Genomic DNA, 19675 nt, shown 5'->3' on the forward strand with positions numbered 1-19675 from the left:
TTTGGCCAGGACTGAGATGCTTCTCGATATTTTCTTTTGAACTTGTTTTATTTGAGGTTTCCAACAGATTTTGAAACATGGAATTTGGGTTTTTATCTACTAATATCTCAACACCTTTTGTTGGAGCAGGAATTTTTTCTGCCAGGTTCAGTCTTACATTAACAAAGAAGTCATTAAATTTATTCACCACCAAGTCCATATTATTGATCTTTATATCATTTTCAACAAAGTAATTGGGAAAATTGTCATTACTGAGAACATTTCTAATAATACTTAATACTTTCCAAATACCTTTAATATCTTTATTTTCTAGTATTTTATTGTAATAGTCCTTTTTACTTGTTCTCATATTAGTTTATTTTTATAATTTCAAGTATTTATTTTCTGCCTCAATGGTTTTGTTTTATAAGTTCTCTATATAATGTATTTTTCTTCTTACATGCATTTATTAACCCCTTTGTGATCCATTGATTATCATTATGCCTTCCTTTCCTACTGCATTGTTTGATTGGGCAGTGTTTATCATATAGTAACTTAAAACTATGTGTGTTATAAAGAAAACGCCATCCAATAAACACAAAAACGCACAAAATAAAGTTAAAAGATAGAAAAATTTGGCCATTTTCAAGTGGTTGTTAAATACAAGCCGACACAATGAGGAAAAGAAGGAGAATGAGGGAGGAAAAAAAAAGCACAGCTTTGAACATTTTGGCAGAGCCGCTTCCTCCGGCACTTATGTGTGACGTTAGTCACATGTCAATGACAAAGCAGTCACATGTAGAAAAATATCAGAATTGGTACCACATAGGAAGGAGGCATGGGTCTGCTGTGCAAAAGAAAAATCTGAACTGGAGCTTTCACACAGCCAAAAATCAGGTTGAATATGGGTCACTTGTGGGCAAAAAAAAAAAGAATAATAATCTGAATTGGGTCACATTTCCCTGCAGTGTGAATGTGCCCTTAGTAACACTGTGTGACCTCATTTTCTATTGCATCTGAACTTTATAAAAATCTACTGCCAGTTGTTTCAGACTAAAATGGCATATTCTTCAAGAAAACGTCATATTCAGTGTCACAAACTTAAAAGAAATGTCAGCGTTCAATGTTATTACTGTGCTAAAACCTTATCTCACTGCTATGGTGGTATGGAAAGATATTCCTGTGCCGATGTTGAGCATGTACACATGAGGTATAAAAATGTTTTTTTATTTACAATGCGATGTAACTTTACAATACAAGGCAATCAATCCGTAGGTTCTGCAGCAAGGTCACGCTGGGGTCTGAGGGCCTGCACCAGCAGAGCAATGCCCTGCAGAAATTTGTCGCCCAAGTCTTGTCTCTCATAAAACTGCCTTGCTGCATTTGATTCCTGTGTCTGCAACTGCAGGGAACGACGTTGTATCTCCAGGGAACGACATTGTATCTCCAGGGAACGATCCATGTGCCTTTGCTCCAAGGCCTGCATCTCCCTCAGACACACAAGCATGTCATTGTAGTGATCCCGCCTCCTCCTGGCTAAACAGCAAAACAAGACAGGGGAGCTGTTAAGCAAAAGCACTTAGGGATGAGGCCGATCATATCCAGTATCGGGTTTCAATATCAACGTAATTCACGGTATTTTACGCTCAAAACACCACAAAGCTGTTATACAGCGAGGTGGCCTCTGCAGCCAGGCGTCACCGAGAACAGCACTGACTGCAGCATCAAAACAATGAACAGCAGCGTCTCCACTGGAGCAGGCGAGTCACACCTCCGTGAAGCTACGCCCAACTCCACCCAAAACTGTGAAAATAGTCTAAATCGTTTGTGCTACATTAGTGCTGGAAAAACTGCTGTTTGTGCTGCGTTGCTAAATAATTCCCCCATGGTATAATAAAGTGATTCTGAGGTTTTAAAGATATAACAAGTTTATTATGAGATGATGATGTCATTCAGACCCCCACATTGCCCAAATTGAACAAAAATACTTTGTACGGCTTCCTTTTCTGACCTTATACTAACCTCAAGTTGCATTTTGGGAGAATACATGCATACATTTGTACATTTCATACTTGCCTGGGAGGAGTTTATTACAGCCTCATATAAAGTCAACAATAATGATAATAATAATATTAAAGCAAACAGAGCTCTGGTATCGGAATAGTGTCTGTATCGGCAGATATCCAAATTCAGGTATCGGATCTACGGCTGCAACAACGAATCGATAAAATTTGATTATTAAAAGTGTTGGCAACAAATTTCATTATGGATTAGTTGTGTCGCGCGATTTATGCGCCACTCACCATGTTGCGGAGCCGTTTACTTCCCGTTCGGAGCTTTATCAATGCTGGCTGACTGAAATAAAGTTTACAAACAGAACCTCAACCCGCAGAGCGAGTTGAACGGAGCAAGGCGGAGGCGGTACAGTAGAACCTGTGAGGAGCGGACCTGGTAAGAGTGACACGCTGTACTGGACACGTCATTGTGCTGGGACACATATCTAACTGTTAACAAGCCTTAATGAGCGACAACCTGCCGAACGCAGACAAGTTTTCCTGGAAAATTTCAAGCTGAGCGAAAAATGGCCAAAATACTTGTGCTGGACCCGATTACTGGAATATTCAGACGTTGTGGTGTCAGGAGATTAGTTTTGAGATCTGAATCATCAACCCCCCCCCCCCCCCCCCCCAGCATGGTGTTGATCTGTAAAGCTCCTCTTCATTAGTTTCACTTTCATTTAACAGCAGAGAACATAAGGCCCATTGGCCAAAACTGACCAAGAGGCTCCAATCTGGTCCCACCAAGCAAGGAGGTTATATAGGATTTATACAAGTTATTTTTTTTACATTTCACTGTATTTTGCACTACAATATGTCATTAAAAGTGACTATGTTAAGATTGTAGCCATTTCCGGTACTAACTGTTTGATCTTACCAAAATATAGAAGATTTCATCACGTGCACTGTGACCACAACAAAGAAAAACTTTCAAGTGTAAATTTAAAGTTTATTATAGCAATATTTTATCAGTCTGGTCCACTCAGGATGAAACTGGACTGTACGTGGTCCCTGAAGTAAATTAAATCTTATTCAATAATTATGTTGTATACATCTTATATACATGTCCGTGCGTGTGTGTGTGTATATATAGTATACATTTTTGTATTGGTTCAGTTATGTGCTTTTAAATAACCATAACATATCTGGTGTTTGGTTCATTCAATATCAACTGGTCCTACAATTTGAGATGTTTTTTTTTGTCTGATTCATCAGTTAATCGGAAATATAATCGACCGATTAATCGATTATGAAAATAATCGTTAGTTGCAGCCCTAATCGGATCAGAAGTGAAAAAAACGTGGATCAGTGCATCCCTAAAAGGACTGGCATCCATAAGCTGTACTTATTCCAGACAACTTCAACTGACAGTTTGCCAGAGCAAAATGGAGTTGTATTCACAGCAGCAGCCAATATTTATTGCAGTACTGTGCATCCACAGTACACAGTGTCTAATGTTTATGTTTATAAGAGTATTCAGTTACAGAAGTAGCACTAGTGTATGTAAATGTGCATTTGCTTGAGAAAATACGACTACACATGATAAATACTGCAGTGCAGCACAATTCAACACAACACGCCTATTAATGTGCAAGGTTCTTACCCATGCCTGAGTGAAGCTGTGTGCTGGACACTGTGGCAGGAGATGGCCCTGTCAGTCTCGGCATTGCAGGAGACGGTGTTGATGCCACGGTTGCTGGTGCCAGAGTGCAGGACCTTCCAACTTCATCCTCAGAGGAGGTGGACAGATCGGTGTCGCTCGAAACACTTTCTCCTTCTGAAATGTAACACAAGCCACACGTCAACTCGGACAGCTCTAGTAACACAACAGCAAACAAGTACACAGACAATAGATCGCGAAGACGTCACGTCAGGGTTCGTGTGAATTCTGTTTAAAACCGTCGTAATCTATATCACTGATGAAGCGGCTCACACTGTTGAAGATGATCACTCACACTGTGATACAGCATATAATGATAAGACCTGAATGATGACAAAAGTCTGGCGGGTATGTAGAATGCTGGTTAATCCATTTCATATACATCAGGGATCTTCAGTAACGCAAACAGTAAAATAATTGTTGTATTAAAGGAGCATGTCTGATCACCTTTCACTGATAGCTTCATTCCATTTATTTCCCACAATTTCCCACATACAACCAGGGATATTGACTTGTGCGTGAAATAGGTGAATACTGTGAAAAAAATGGACACCCAAAAAAGCTTGGAGCTTATCATGCAGGGGTCCAATACACGACCACCCAGGGCAACTTAGAAGATGAATAGTAATAGAAGTACAGTTTGGGGTGCCAGGGAGGCGAGAAGTAATAGTAACACTGTACTATGCACAGAGTGTGGGTGACAGAAAAGGTACAACCAGTTTTACCACATTTTCCTACATTGTAGAACGTCCTATATAGTCATTAACAAATCAGCCAGGTTTTACGCCCACCTATCGAACTAGACAGGTAAGCCAACAGGGCCCGTCTCGTTATCCACCTCCTCTTCAGCATCCTGGCTCTTCTCGTCAGGTTCCGCCTCCGCAGTCGTGCTGCTTCCTCCTCGGCTTCAACATACATTACCCCAACAATGCCAGCAACCATCGCTCGATCCATTTTTCAAACTTTTTCCGACGTTTTTATACCGCGACTTGCGAAACGGCCAGCCTGCGTTTTCCGTCCAACATGGCAGAGTTCCCCGCCCCCTCCACTTCCGGTAGTGACTACGTCACTTGCAGCGGACGCGCAGCTGAGTGGCGAGCAAACCAAAAACATGCGAGGTCTTGCACCGCTTTGAACGTCAATGTCAAAAGAAAAGCTCGGAATTGAATGTCAAATAAATTATCACATAGCTACACTACAATGAGCAGAGGTTGTAAACACAGTCCAGGAGATAAAACGTACCGTTCTCCGCCACTGGAGAGTCGAGCAGGGCAGTGCCAGTGTCCCAGGCCACCTTCTCTCCCCGGACTCGCCGGTCTATGGCCATGACAAGTGCCCGTCGTGTCGAAACACGGCGAGTATTTCCCCTGGGCCCCACTCCGACTGCTGAGGCCCCTCACTCCCCGGTCGTCGCTCCTCCGTCTCCATAGAGTGCGGCGGCACTGTTCAGGCGTCCGAGCCAGTAAGACACTGAGCCTCTATTCTCCGCGACACAACTTGGAAAACCTTCCGCTGAAACTCGTGCTCACTAATGGGGAGGAACGTCCGCACCTCTTCGGAAGACCAGGTTTCTGTGTGGTGCCCCGATATTTCAAAAAACGAGATAACAAGTGTGCGCAAAGCTGCGTACAAGAACAACAACGTAAAGGCTCGAGAGAATAGATCATGAACTTTTTAAATATGGCGGGCTTGCTGCGCGCGACAATCGTCACTGACCAATCAGCAAACGGCTGCGTTGTAGCTCCTTCCTTATGGAACCGGATGTTCTAACTTGCACGGTGTTGCCAGACTGAGCGGGTTTCCGCCCATTTCTGGAGCCTGTTTGTATTATCTTTTCTTCTTTGTTTATTAAGTGCAGTTGTGTGCTTATAATGTGTTGTTTATTAAGCTTATAATAGTTTTATTACTTTAACATGACATGTTGAGATTTGGACCTGTTTTGATTGAGGTGGACGATGTTGTCTCTGGGGGGCTACCTTTCTGCCATTTTCCAGGTGGCGCTGTTAAGACAATTTCATAAGTCACATATGTAACTCCCCTAAATTATCGGAATTTTTTTCGAACCTGATGACTGTGCAAAGTTTGACCCCAAAATATTTTTCTATGAGCCTCAGACTGTAATTAACCAATTCATTAGGTTATTCAGCTATTTAACTTTCAATGTAAAACACGTTTTTTTTCAATCCAGTGATAATCACATTCTTAAAATATTTCACTCTCACTGAAAGACAAACATAAAAATAAAAGGAAGTTAAACAAAAACCTGCTTAATGTAACAAAGATACATTAACACATATAAAAGTTTATTGGTTTGACTGAACACACAAGTTAGAAGTTCACAAGATAAAATGATCAATTAATCACTCATCCATCAGTGTGATAAGGCAGGATGAAGATGCATGTGGATTCTGAAGTGATGCTTTCATTTTCATTTCATTTTTCCTCAGATGTTAATACTAATTGCTGAGAAAATGTAGCCTTATAAACCGTCTGCACATGATTTATAGTATAGAAATTAAACATCTTTGTGTTTTTTTTAAAATAAAGATTCAAGTGAATTCTACTCCTGAACTTTGCGTTTCATGTGATTTACCTGAAGCTGCTTTAAAGTTGATTAGGAACAGTTTCATATGTTCTAGTTACATTTTCCACAAGGTCATCCCACCTGACCCATAACTCCAACAACTTTAGTAGTGGCCGCTTTTCATGCAAAAAAAAAAGGATTCAATACTCCCACAAAGTCTTTCACTGTACTCCGATGAACTGTGACAAGGTTTCTGACCCAGTCAAAATAGGATATTTGGCCTCTCAAGGTGAAAGGGAAATACATTTCCATTGCAAAGCTGTTTAGGAAGCGGCTTCTCGCTTCAGGGAATCTGGCCAATACCTTGCAAATGTAAGAAAACAAGTATTCTGATTTATTTTACTCTTGACGGTGAAGCCTGACTGGATTTGATCCACCTTGTGATCGCTGCTGCATCGTCTGAATGTGGGCTTACATTAGAGTTCTTATTTGCTTTGCAATGGCTTACAAAACCTGGTTTAGCTGCAGTTTTGCTGAGATTCTTCGAACGCAGGTTCTTAGTGACACACAGAGAGCCGAATAACATTATCTGTGTTTTGTTAACAGATTCATTCCCCATAGGAACAAAAACCAAACATTTAGTGATGCCGACTGAGCTTTGACGCATCTTCTAGATTCAGGGGTCAGGAAACTAGTAAAACGAAGACATGTAACACCTTGAGCAGCTCGCCAGTTCATCACTGGCCAAACAATCACTGACACACTCACTTTTGCTTCCTATCGGCAATTTAAAGTCACCGATTTACCTCAAGTGCATGTTTTTTTGAGGGGGGGAATGCAGATATAAGCAGATTCAACTGCAGATACTCTTGGTGTGACATGAGAGTGCTAAACACCGACAGAGGGGTTGTTGTTTTTTTTTATTTAAAGTGAATGAAATTTACAAATGATGGAAGCATCTGATAGTCCACCTAATAAACTCAACCTAAATACAGCTGGTGTGAAAGCGAGGGTGTGTTGGGAGTGTAAGAGATCTGTAAAATCTTAAAGACGTCCATGTATCTCCACTGCCAACTGAGAGAGACAGACTCACCTGACGATAGTGTGGAGGCTGAGTACGACCCCGACAGGTCCACCCTCCATCAAGGGCTGAACAATCACTCACACAGGCATTTCAGTCACTACGGGAAATTAAAGTTAAAAATTAAAGGCTAAACACTGTCAGATGTTTGTGGTAACTCTCACGTCATAAAATGTTTATTGAGCTGCAATGTCGCTGCCGAGAATTAAACCAAAGACTAATGACTTTGCATGTTTTTACATGACGCATGATTAGAAGTTTCCTGGTGGATAAAATGACACGCACAGAGGAACAGGCTTTGTAGCGGGACTCCTCTCTATATCTACCTGCCAGAAGCAGCAGCAGAAGCAGCATCATGAGGATTGTGATCTTTGAGGCGCTCTTCGCTTTAACCGCATCCACGATCACATTTAAGAACCATTTTTATGTAGAAGAGAACAAAACGTGGCCCGAGGCGCAGCAGTTTTGCAGGAAATATTACACTGATCTGTCCCCCATATCTTTAGAGTGGGACAAAGAACCACTGAGAGCTGCGACAAGTGGCCAAGTATCGGGTCGATTCTGGATCGGTCTCTACGTGAACGAGTCTGAGTGGCGGTGGTCGGGAGCGGGACCGGCGGGGAAAATCACGTGGGATGAAAGAGAACCCTCCAGGACGACTTACAGTGCAGGTTCTGCTTGCTGGGATTGTGAATGGAAGGGACTGCGCGACAGAGAACCATCAACACCACATCCTTTTTTCTGTGTGCGTTTTGAAGTGGTGGCAACGCACATGCTGCCCTGGGAGAGCGCGCTGCGTCACTGCGCGCAGACCAGCGCCTCGCTCGTGAGCGTCTCTTCGGAGGCCGACCAGTTGATTGCCTTGGGGGCCGTGGAGCGGAGCGGTCTCCGGGATCCGGTGTGGATCGGGATGCGCTTCCTGGGGGACCGCTGGCTCTGGGTGGACGGCAGCGCGCGGCAGTTTGAGGCCTGGGACGGGGACGAGACGGAGCGGCTCTGTCCGGCGCTCAAACGCTGCGGAGCTCTGAGCGCAGCAGGACTGTTGGAGAACAGAGACTGTGCAGAAGAACTCTACTTCATCTGCTATTAGATGCCCGTTAAAGTTGTGCTGTAGCTTCCAGGTGTTTGTTTGTGATCAGTCGTCTGCAATGTTTATGACCAGAAAAGTAGTTTTTTACTGTAAAGTGTGACAAAACAAAAATGTGGACAGAGCAGAGTTAAACTCACCGACACACACAGGGAAGAAAGTTACCAAAAGTGATGAAAAAAAGAGTGGGTGATACTGGGAGCGACATGCAGCATCTACAAACTGTAGACCGCTTGATGCACATTTCATTCAAAGAATAAGTTATAATGGTCTTTCCTTTACTTATAAATGAAGTTCATGAAGTTTCAGATGTAAGTCCAGTTTAGAAAATGTATTGATCTTGAATAAATAATCCTCTATTGTAAAAGCAGGAGGCGCGAGAGTGAGAAAAACGATTTTCACCATGGACTGTAAACACCACAGCTCTTGAAAATAATTTTGGAAAATAAAATGTAACCAAGAAAAATCAAGTTTGACTTCATTTTTCAAATGATTAGAAGTATTTTATTGTTTTATTTTCAGTTAAGAAATGTACACATCCAATTTGAACAGTTCTGCCTCACACTTCATGAATTATCGTGCTTTATTTTATTATTCCAAAGGAAGAACTATTGACAAAAAAACAAACAACTGTGCAACATTTTTCCCTTAACAACAAAAAGTCAAAAATTAGGGGTTCTTTTGGCGGGGGGTTAATGACCTTAAAAACCAGGCAGGCACAGACTCAAAAATATTTACAGCAACAATGAACACTGAAATAACAATGACGGTGAGTTTGATGGCACCTGTACGGGTGGTGGGGGTTAAACACGGAGGCTTCACTTGATCGCTTTTGCTCATAGGCCACCTCATTTCTTCTGGAGAGACAGTGAACACGTCCTCCTACTCTGAGGTACATTTAGGAAAGATCAGTGATCTTCTTGGCAGTCCAGTTCACTTCCATGCACTAATCGTCCAGTTGGCTTTTTCTTTTAAAGAAACATTCACACAAATCTTTTCTTATATTAACAATAAATAATATTTATATAAACAGATACCCTCTACGAGCAACAGGACGAACCCCCCCCCCCCCCCCCCCACCCCAGCAGCAGGAAGCAGCAGATCAATACTGACCTGATCAGTGTAAACTCATTCAGCACTGAACAATGATTAAGAAATGCTTCAACTGCAATGAAGAACTGAAACACTGGAACGATTTCAACCAATTAACTGATTTTTTTCTTTTTCTTTTTTAAACCTCAGTATGAAAATTCTAATCTGAATTGAGGAAGGGTCACTTTGGAGCGTTCTCAGTTGATGTCCAGTGTTTGTCACCTTCCACAGTATTTTTATATGTTTGCCTTCATCTTTCTTCTCTGCTGATCTGCTCCCGTGTGCACCCATTCATAAAATCTACGATTCACATCACTACTCGTCGCCAGGAACTCCACGGGACACCTTGACAATCATCAAGAATTACTAAACAAAAAACTTTCACAAAGTCCTGAATTAGTTTTTGCTGCAGATGTGGTTAGTGTCACTAATTAAAAAAAAAAAAAAAAAAGCAGAAGCATAGCTTCAAGACGTATCTGCAAGAGGCTTACCCTAGTTTTTCTTCCCATTATACACCTGTGTGAACGCGTCTGATTGTCTCTGCCTTCAACAAAATAAATCTCTTTATCATCGTCAACCAGCAAGGATGAAACATTGCTCTATCACATGTAGGTTTCACACACGTGGCAGAAGTCGGAGCTTCTCAGCCGAAGTGAAGTACATCTGCTCGCCGACTGCTGCTTTAATACTGAGCTCATTTTTCAGGCCAGAGTTTCAAAAACAACGAGAGGGAAGAGTTCATTTCACAGCAGGAAGTGTCACTACAAGTCTGAGACCGACGGAGGCGAGGATCAGGTAGAACGTCACAACCTCACACATACCTAAAGACATCAACAGGCACATTTTCACAAACATTTAAATAACAGCAAACACCCATGAAGCGTCATCACACTCTTTTTCATCCAGCGGTTTTCTCAGATCAGCATCCTGGTGGCTCATCGCCCTAATGGCTCCTCGGCTCCGTTCTCTTCTTCCATGAGGCTTTCAATGAAAAAATATATTATTATCTCTAAATCTTTTCCATTTTTTCTGGGTCCACGTGGTTCCTCTTCATGATTTAAGGCCCATTCGAGCCATCAGCTGTTCATAGACAGTCCAAGCCATAGCAGCCATCAGGGTGCGGCGCAGAGATCTCGGCACCGCTCCACGGAAGAAGCCGCCTATTCCGTACACCTGAGGCGGAGGACAGAGCAGGACAGAGCAGGACAGATCAGCGGGGGAGCATTTCTATATCAATGTTGTACCATTGCTTCACTCCAGGTTACGCAGCATCTATGAGGCAAAAATAATTTAAAGACCTCGTGCTACAACAAGGAATCAAGAAGATTCTTCATTTTCTGCTGTTCTCTTCCAGGGTCACAACATCGGTGTGACGCTGGAGTCTGACATGAGCAGGCTGAGTATGGTTATTGGCCTGGAGGGAAATCTGGACGTATTTAGTCAAGCTCATGGACGCCTCACCTCACGACTTCCAGGAATTAAAGAACCTGCTCCTAACATCTTGGGAGCAGACATCACAGAACACCTTCACAGATTTGGCAGAAAAAGAGCTGAACCCACACGATAGTGGTCACAATGTTATGGCTGATGAACTTAAATAGGCGTACTGACCATGTAGATGTGGCGGATGGCCTCCGCGGTGCTGCAGTGCGACGGTCTGACTTGAATGTGTGTCTTGACCACGTCTGCAGGCTGCGTGGCCACGGACGCCATGATGCCTGCCACCATGCCGCAGCCGAAGTTCAGCATGGGAGCGTAGGCCGTGGCGCTCACCTCTGAGGGAACATCAATTGGGGGTCAGGTGTGAGATCGGAAATGACCGAATAACATCTCCTCTGCTTCTTTGGTTGAGTGTGTGACACACATGCAAGGAATTTATCTCCAGTTTTTCACTCCAAACCTTTAAAACCTCCCAGGTATATAAATCAGAAATATGAAGGTACAAACAGAGAAAAGGTCAGTTTACGAGTAAAATGTTGTAAACAACATATATTTCATGAAGTTGTACAACTATTAAGAAATGACAAAATAACCAGAAGCAGAAGTAAAACTACAAGTCAAAACTCTGGAAGGTCGAATACGACAATACTAAGACGGTAAGAGTGCTGTCACATCATGTATGGATGACGCAGTAAAAAAACAACAACATTTAGTTTAATAAAAAGTAATCTGACATATAAAACCTATTTCTAGGTTTTGGGACTCCATCGTGCTGCACTTCATAAGAGAAATGTCCTCGTCTCTGCCTCTCCCTTTCCTCTGCTGCTCCTGCGTCTCTCACCGGGAGGCAGCGCTCGCTTGGCCTGGCTGTAAAACATGACGTAGATGCCGGAGAAGGGAGCGTCTCGGAGCAGCGTGGCCGTCAGCCCGGAGAACAGAGCCCTGACCCCCTCCGTCTCATACACGCTCCTCAGAGCTCCGGCCACACTCACGTAGTTGTATCGTCCGCTCTGTGAAAACAACACCACGACAGCCACAGTTAGTACGAAGTGCGTTTATTCACTCAGCTACTTCCAGGGCAATAGTTTCATACTGAATCGAGTAGAAGTATGCAGTTAGAGGTTATTTTAAATACTCTGTTGGCAATTATTCTGGAAGAAGAAGGTGTTGAGAGAAAGAACGTCTTTGTTTAAAGGTTAGAACAAATTTTGATTTATAGAACATGAGTACATCACAAAATACAGTTTTGGTTATCGACACATTTTAGACTCACTTTAAATTTTTTATTTTATTTTGTTGTTCCCATAAAACCCGCAGGAGGAAACATTACTACTCAAAGTGACTCAAAACAAAATACTAGCATGTGAAATGAACATAAACAATTATTTATTGCATTATTATTATTATTATTTTTTTGCGACTCTGGAAGCTGAACGTTGTTCAAATTAATTGTCTTTAGTGGTTTTGGACTGCAGGTTAAAGTCTTGGCTTGTAGATCTTCCAAGTGTGTGTTCATATGTGAATCCCTCTACAGTTCCAAAAACATGCGTCTGAAGCTGTGTGTGTGTGTGTGTGTGTGTGTGTGTGTGTGTGTGTGTGTGTGTGTGTGTGTGTGTGTGTGTGTGTGTGTGTGTGTGTGTGTGTGTGTGTGTGTGTTTTCTCTCAATCACACGCAGACACTGTGACTTTGATCTGCCGTTAGTCTGAGAAACAGACGTTCACCTCGAAGCGCGTTTTGATGACGGTGAATGGGAGCATGCAGACTCCGGCCACGGCCCTGGCGCCGGCTCCGAGCAGGACGGCCTCGCCCGCGTTGGGGTCTCGGTCCAGGAAGAAGTGCTGCTTCAGGGAGTAGAAGGTGCTGAAGTAGATCCCCACCCCGGGGATACAACGCACAAACGACTGAGTGGGGGAAGAAAGAACAGAGCTGAAGATTTCTCCAGAAGCAAGATGTGATCAGATTGTAACGTCAATGTGATGCAACAGAGCAGCAGCTAAACTAAAATGTTTAATTTGACTGAATGAATCTGGACTGGGTCTTTTTTTTTTTTTGGTGGAGTTGCATGTTCTCTCTGTGCACGTGTTTTTTTTAATTCTGGGATTGACCCTGTACTGGAGAAACTCTAACTAGACCAATGACTTGTTCTACGGTAAAAACATGGAGGGAACGTTAATGTGAGCTGAAAGACAGAGCGTCAGGAGAACTGTGCTGCGGGACAAACACTGCCACTGACAACTGCTGACATGAAAACAAGCAAATGACGAGTGTCACCACTGCAGGGATGATTGTAGATGCAGACAACTATAAACAAGGTCAGTTACTTACAGGGGAAACTCCTTTCCACAGGCTGAAGAAATTCTCTGTCCTGATCACGTTGATCAACACAGTGAACATCCCCACCTTCGGCGCGCTGCAACAAGAGAGTAAAGTCTTGTTACATTGACACATTAAAACTTCAGAAACACAGAAAGCATTTGTCCCGGTGGTGAATGACTGTTGTAAAACCAACCACAGAAATTATGCCCCACGCGTCCGGAAAGCTCCACTTTTAGACGTTAGCGTTTCCTGTTCCTGCTTCCAGCGGCGGTAATTACAAGCCAGCAGCCTGACACCATGATTAGATGGTGCTGCTGTGACTAATTGTCCTATGTGGGTCATAACAATAGACTGAGGCGGGCACTGCCAGCAAATTCTGTCCTGCTATGCTGTGTGTGTGTGTGTGTGTGTGTGTGTGTGTGTGTGTGTGTGTGTGTGTGTGTGTGTGTGTGTGTGTGTGTGTGTGTGTGTGTGTGCGTGTGTGTGTGTTAAAGACAGAAAGAAGAAAAAAAGGGCAGCTAAAGAAAGATAACACCAGAGGCACGCTGCTGTACTTGTGTCTGATTGTGCACATGAGAAATGTTTGAACCTTTTGTGACCCTCAGACATGAATACTTGTCACGTTAAAGTCAAATGACCTTATAGAACACTGAGTAAGGATGTGCTCACACTCCTCAGCTTTGATTTCGCAGATGATTGCTGCATCACTGCAGTCCATTCCAGTGTGATTGCTACCATCTAGAGTTTTGCTGAACCTTCTTAGCAGCTCATCTGACAATGTGACGGTGTTCAGAAGCCGCGTCACGGCAGGATCTTCATTCATGTGAACAACACAACTGTTTCTGTTGCTGTTTTGATGCCTTTTCACATTTTAGAAATTGGTGACTTCTTGGCTGGTGAATCCACCACAATGATCCGACATGTGATGAAGTTCTGGTACAGAATATACCCCACAGCAGCGACCCAGCATGAATTTTGTTTACGTCATTAAAGATGGAAGCAGAAGATAAATCTGAAGATTTATGTCTGGTTTTCTCTGAGGCTGTGGGTCACACGGGTTCAGTCCAAAACAAGTGAGAACATAATGCAAAGCTTCAGTGGCACTTTACCATCACAGCAAACGATCAGATGACTTAATCAGAGTTCAATTCTACACTGTCAAACACTGAAATGATAAAAATCTGAACTAAAAGCACAGTCCACATGATAAAAAGCAGTATGACAATGTACAATACTATTTTTAAGATATATAAATAAAAACAACAGAAATATTCAAAAAGGAGCCATAGAAGTGAACCATACATTCCTACTCCATTTTTTTCACTTTTCTTCAATTGTTTTAAAAAATTTCAACAGATATTTAAAGTTAACGTACAATAATTAGTCCCATTTTTGCAAACCAAAAGTTTTAATTACAGTAAAATCCCAAAATTATTCACAATCCAATCATTGTCCAGGTGAGACTAAATATTTATAAATGTCCTTATAACAATTAGATTTATATTTGAGCTTTCTTTAAAGTCATCTGGTCACCCGTTTCCACACCACAGACTGAACTACACCCATTGTTTCGGTTGGTCTTTGCACATACTGCGTTCGCTCTGTTAAAGATATTTTGGCGCTCGGTGTTGGAGGATTCCTGGTCATCTGGATTCATACGGCAGTTTTCAGCCTTCCACACCTGATCTGTACCAACGGATGAAGCTCAGCTTGTTTAACTGAACTAAACCTGCAACGTTAAACACGGGCTAACTTCTACGGGAATTACATCTTGTAAAGCTCCAGATGTTAACGGACGGTTTTCCCTGCGTCATTTTGTTGAGGCTGTGATGGATGTTTGAATAACAACGAGCGGCAAAATGCAACAGTGTTTATGTCATTTACTCATTTGCCAAAAACTCCACGGTGCATGTACACACTCATTAAATGTGCAAGTGTGTGTGTGTGTGTGTGTGTGTGTGTGTGTGTGTGTCTGTACCCTGGCTTGGCATTGTTCTGCAGGGTCTGCAGCCGTGTCTTCACCAGGTCCAGAGGTTGGAAGAGCAGCGTCGAGCAGGTGCCACTGAGAGAGCCGCACATAAAGGCTTTGAGAGCCGGGTGAGCCTGAGGACGACGGCAGGGAGAGAGACATGAGGAAGGATGACACGGGAGGGAAGGGGTGAAAGAACCAGGAGGAATAAAATGGTGGCCAGAGACAGAGGAAAGGGTTTAAATATTGTAGACAGAGAGGAGGACAAGCGAAAAAGAAGGGCAAACGTGAGGATTCGTCGGAGTGAACCCAAAAAGCCCAACGTGAACAACCTGTCACCCAACATCTTCTCCTGCTCACCTCTTGTTGAATATCAGAACAACAGCACACCAAAAACAGATCAATACCTAAGATAAATTAAATAAACCGGACCTAAGTATGCTTCTGTGACATTTCAGTTTGGAAAAACAAAAGCCTGCAGCACCGAGCAGAAGACGATGTCCTGCATGGTGGAGATGATGGAGATACACAGAGACAGGTCACAACACGCACACACTCACATGCACGCACACACTCACATGCACGCACACACACACACACTGAATGGAGCTGTTGGGTTGAATTAAACTGAGGCTGAACATGATCTGTGCCTACATGCCTCATGGTCAAACAGGCACACAGACAGTTGTCAACACATTTACATGAACACACAGAAACCACATAGAATCACTCTCAGCAATAAATGAAAAAAACACACAGAAACAGCCTGTTGTAAACGTTCAACAATATGATGGAAGTGTCCGGACACACGTGACACTGTAACACACACATTATTAGACACGAACCGGCAGTGCTCCTACCTTCCCCAGGCTACCCGGGGTTCGGCTCTGAGAGTCCTGTTTTTCCTGCATTCTGCCCCCTTCCACCTCCCGCTCTCTGTGATGCTGCCGCCGCTACAAATGGCATATTACGAAATAAACCTCCATCTCTCTCACAAACCTACCCTTCCTCCCCTCTTTCACCCCCCCCCCCCCCCCCACACTCTCTCTCACTCTCTCACCAGGCTACAATGGCTTTCTTCTGGTCCTCCCTCCACCCCCACCCGGTTTCACAGCCAAAGCAGAAGCTTAATCCAGCCTGCACTTCTCTATGAGCTTCTATCTTTATCTTTCAGAGACACACTCACACATCTGTACTTGGCTCCGTGCTCCTCTGAAAGCTCACCATTAAATTGCATCTTTGTCAAATGGCATGAGTCATGAGGTGTGTGTGTGTGTGTGTGTGTGTGTGTGTGTGTGTGTGTGTGTGTGTGTGTGTGTGTGTGTGTGTGTGTGTGTGTGTGTGTGTGTGTGTGTGTGTGTGTGTGTGTGTGTGTGTGTGTGTGTGTGTGTGTGTGTGTGTGTGTGTGTGTGAGGACTTTATATGTGGGTCACAGAAAATGTGTGTCTAATTGAGGCTATTTGCAATTGAGTTATTCGACAGACAGTCGAGGTGAACATTACACATAACTGAGCCCCGTGTTTATTGTTCAGTGGTTACCAATGACGTCTCTAAAATCTGCATCCAAACATAGAGGTTGTTTTTATGGAAAATATGATTACTCTAGTTAAAGTAGAAATCATTCCTAGTTGAAAGGATACACCATTATTTTTGTTTTAACGTCTACCAATAAGATATCTGCTTTCATGCATATAATCATGTTAGTGTTTGAAATCTTTTGAATTACATGAGTTCTTCTCCTCTAATTCTTTATCAAGCCCCAGAACAAAAGAGGGATCTCTGCATGGAGGATGCACGTTCTTCCTGAATTTTACTCTCACCGTCCAAAAATATGCATTTCAGGTTATTTGGTGTCTTTAAATGTAAATGTTAGTATTTTTCCCTCTGTATTTGCCAATATATATACTAAAGTCGGATGAAAATCTTGCAACAATAGATACATAAAAATGCAGATGTAGAGGACACAGGGCACTTCAAAGAAAGCTCTCAGATGTTTTTTTAAAAGCTGACATATTAACTTTGAACTCAGACAGAGATTTAAGTGTCAGTGTCCACATGGAGTACTAGTGGGGAGTAAAGAGAGGCACAAGCATTCGGAGCTCTGCAAGTCACAACAGGAACTTTGAACTCAAACAGGAGCCAAATGTAAGGCGATATGCTGTGAGATCTCGAGTTTGAGCGAGTTTATCAGTCGTGCAGCAGAGTTTGACATGGGACAAGGGTGGAGGCGTGGCTCATCATTGATAATGATCACTGTGACGTCATGGAGCAAGAGTTTGGAGCAGTTCACTAAAGGAAAGAAGTATGTCTCGGTCAGTGAATTAATGTGAGGTTCAAAGTGCATCTCCAGATCAAACATTTCTTAAATTTCATCCCAGACAGCGCGCAACAGTCTGGACTGAATGAAGTCTCATCAGTGGATCAGTTCAAATACTTCATGAGATTTATTGTAATATAAACTGATAGTTTATGACTCTGGTTTATTCATTTAAACCCTGTTGTACGCAGTGACCATCTGTCTGATGACCAAATATCATCTGGACTCACCGCAAACTCCATCTTTGAGCTGGATGCAGAGCCGGATGAGTCCAGTTTCTCCCCCGCTTCGGCTGCCGTTTTAGAGCCGGTTAAGTTCAGCCAAGTGAACTGAAACAAAACGGGAGAAAAATCACAGAATAACAATTAGGAGTCATATTTCTGGACAAGAAGGTCTCTGAAAGCAGGATGATGGCCTCTCATTTGACAGTTCAAGATAAAATTCAGTTCCCAACAACAAGTCTAACTTTTATCTCCACAGTAACAATCCAGAGCAACAGTGGTGCATCGGAGTATCAAATACTTTCACGAATCATCATCCAGCTTTCACGCTGCATGCTTCGTGTAATGCCTGTGAGTGTCACATTATCAGATATTACTGTAAATCCTGCTGGAATCAACAGAGACTTTTCCTGCTGTAGTTTTTATGCCCTTCTGACAACAGAACTTTCAATTTACTCGGGTTCGGGACCAAAATCAGAAGCACAAAGAAAGTGATCCTCTGTATCCTATCTTGTGCTGGTAAGCAACCTTTAATATATAAAATAAAATGCTACATCTTTAAAGCTTTTAAATGTGAGACATGTGATTTTGAACTTAACCCCCCTTTTAAAAAAGAATCCTAACTTTTCATGCTGAAGTGGAAATCCATTCCACTCTGGCTATGTGTGTTTTAATTCATTAGTTTGACGCGCAACCTATTTATTTTAAAAACAATACTTTTCACATACTACATGATCCTGGGTTAAGGCACCACCCCGATTCCGAAATATCTAGCACTGGTTCCCCCCTTCCTGAAGCACACCCAAACTATAAAAGCCACTGCTCGGTTTGTTAACATTTCTATTTTATATTTTTAAGATGAAAAACTCCTGAGGTCCTGGTTAAAAACCATTATTCTCACATCCAATTTATCCGGATCAGTTTAACCGACAAATTAGTTTCTGACTGTTGATGTCATCATTGTGTTTGTGAAAAAGCAGTGAAATTAAATAAATATAAATGTCAGTTTACTCAAACATCTGTTTTAATAGATTAGGCTGAATCTCTTCAAAAACTAAATAGAGAAAGAAAATAAGATATTCTTGATCATATATTGCAAAAATCCAGAATAAATTCAGATTTGAAAGAATGACATGGAGTTTTAATCTTAGTTGCATTTTTAAAGGAGCGTGAATCTTTGTATTGCTTTCCCCTGTACTGTCGAACCACAAGCTGACTTCAGTATGCTAAATTACCAAGCGAGCTGTCAGAGTGAAGTAACATCAGCATTTTAGGAGGATCTAACAAAGACGTTAGTCCGTTCCGAGTCAGAGTGCAATATTTAAAGACAAGGGATCGGTTGATCCAGGCGTTTCTACAACTATAGAGTAAATAGTCAATTCTGACAATTTAGCTCCAAGCTAACAGGCTAACGCAGCAGTGGAAGTTCTCTTACCTGATGCTGAAGTCTGTCAGGGGCTGCTGGAGGTGACCCTCACCTCTACCGGTTCCACAAAGCTCATATTTATCACTGCCTTTACAATAGAAGACCGTTTAAACTTCAGAAACAGACAGTAGTTAGTCAACACCCCAGAACCTTCTACCGAGGCTCGTTAGCAAGTGAAGTTAGCCAGCGCACTTAGATAAGTTATAAAACTCCACGTTGCCGCACATTTGAAATATCAAGCAGTAATTGACTTGATATCCTGGTCTGAATTCAGTCCGAGGCAGCGTGTTCTACGGAGAGAGGTTTCATACGGGCAGTAAAACGTCTCCGGACGAGGCTGTCGCGGTTTGCCGGTGTTATCCGTGTGACAGTTAGCTGATAGCTTCTGGTAGCATGAGCTCAGTTCACCTCCGGGGCAGCGGAGCGAGCACGTGTACGTGCTTGCGCGAACTCACATCTATAACCCTGGTGCAGTTCTGTTAATGGCCTCACGATGGCGGTGTTA

At 42.7% G+C, this 19675-nt stretch overlaps 3 protein-coding genes across 6 annotated transcripts; 1 reads left to right on the top strand and 2 right to left on the bottom strand.

Moving 5' to 3' along the window:
• Positions 1-386: 386 nt before the first annotated feature.
• LOC308110307 (uncharacterized protein) lies at positions 387-5396 on the bottom strand. Of its 3 annotated transcripts, none has more exons than XM_080464519.1 (3): positions 4488-5378; positions 3640-3813; positions 387-1515 (listed from the first exon to the last, which is right to left on the bottom strand). In XM_080464519.1, the coding sequence occupies exons 1-3, from the start codon at positions 4648-4650 to the stop codon at positions 1244-1246; spliced, it is 609 nt and encodes a 202-aa protein (XP_080320645.1). In that variant the 5' UTR covers positions 4651-5378; the 3' UTR covers positions 387-1243. The 3 variants fall into 3 exon arrangements, 2 of the variants coding, with proteins under 2 accessions (XP_080320645.1, XP_080320646.1); XR_013935377.1 differs by having other exon boundaries at positions 1173-1515; positions 4535-4715; XM_080464520.1 differs by having other exon boundaries at positions 1173-1515; positions 4939-5396.
• A 2677-nt stretch (positions 5397-8073) lies between these two features.
• On the top strand, positions 8074-8391 carry LOC308109811 (dromaiocalcin-1-like; the record flags this gene model as incomplete). The annotated part of the gene is made up of 1 exon (XM_080463617.1): positions 8074-8391. The coding sequence occupies one exon, from the start codon at positions 8074-8076 to the stop codon at positions 8389-8391; it is 318 nt and encodes a 105-aa protein (XP_080319743.1).
• A 1230-nt stretch (positions 8392-9621) lies between these two features.
• On the bottom strand, positions 9622-19579 carry LOC308109308 (mitochondrial glycine transporter B-like). 2 transcript variants are annotated; one of them, XM_080462791.1, is made up of 8 exons: positions 19180-19579; positions 17754-17852; positions 15216-15340; positions 13247-13331; positions 12643-12822; positions 11762-11930; positions 11092-11255; positions 9622-10653 (listed from the first exon to the last, which is right to left on the bottom strand). In XM_080462791.1, the coding sequence occupies exons 2-8, from the start codon at positions 17763-17765 to the stop codon at positions 10531-10533; spliced, it is 858 nt and encodes a 285-aa protein (XP_080318917.1). In that variant the 5' UTR covers positions 17766-17852; positions 19180-19579; the 3' UTR covers positions 9622-10530. The 2 variants fall into 2 exon arrangements, with proteins under 2 accessions (XP_080318917.1, XP_080318916.1); XM_080462790.1 differs by lacking the exons at positions 17754-17852; positions 19180-19579 and adding an exon at positions 16067-16428.
• Positions 19580-19675: the final 96 nt, after the last annotated feature.

This window comes from Lipophrys pholis, assembly GCF_963383615.2.
Source record: "Lipophrys pholis genome assembly, chromosome: 5".
Lineage (NCBI taxonomy): Eukaryota > Metazoa > Chordata > Actinopteri > Blenniiformes > Blenniidae > Lipophrys > Lipophrys pholis.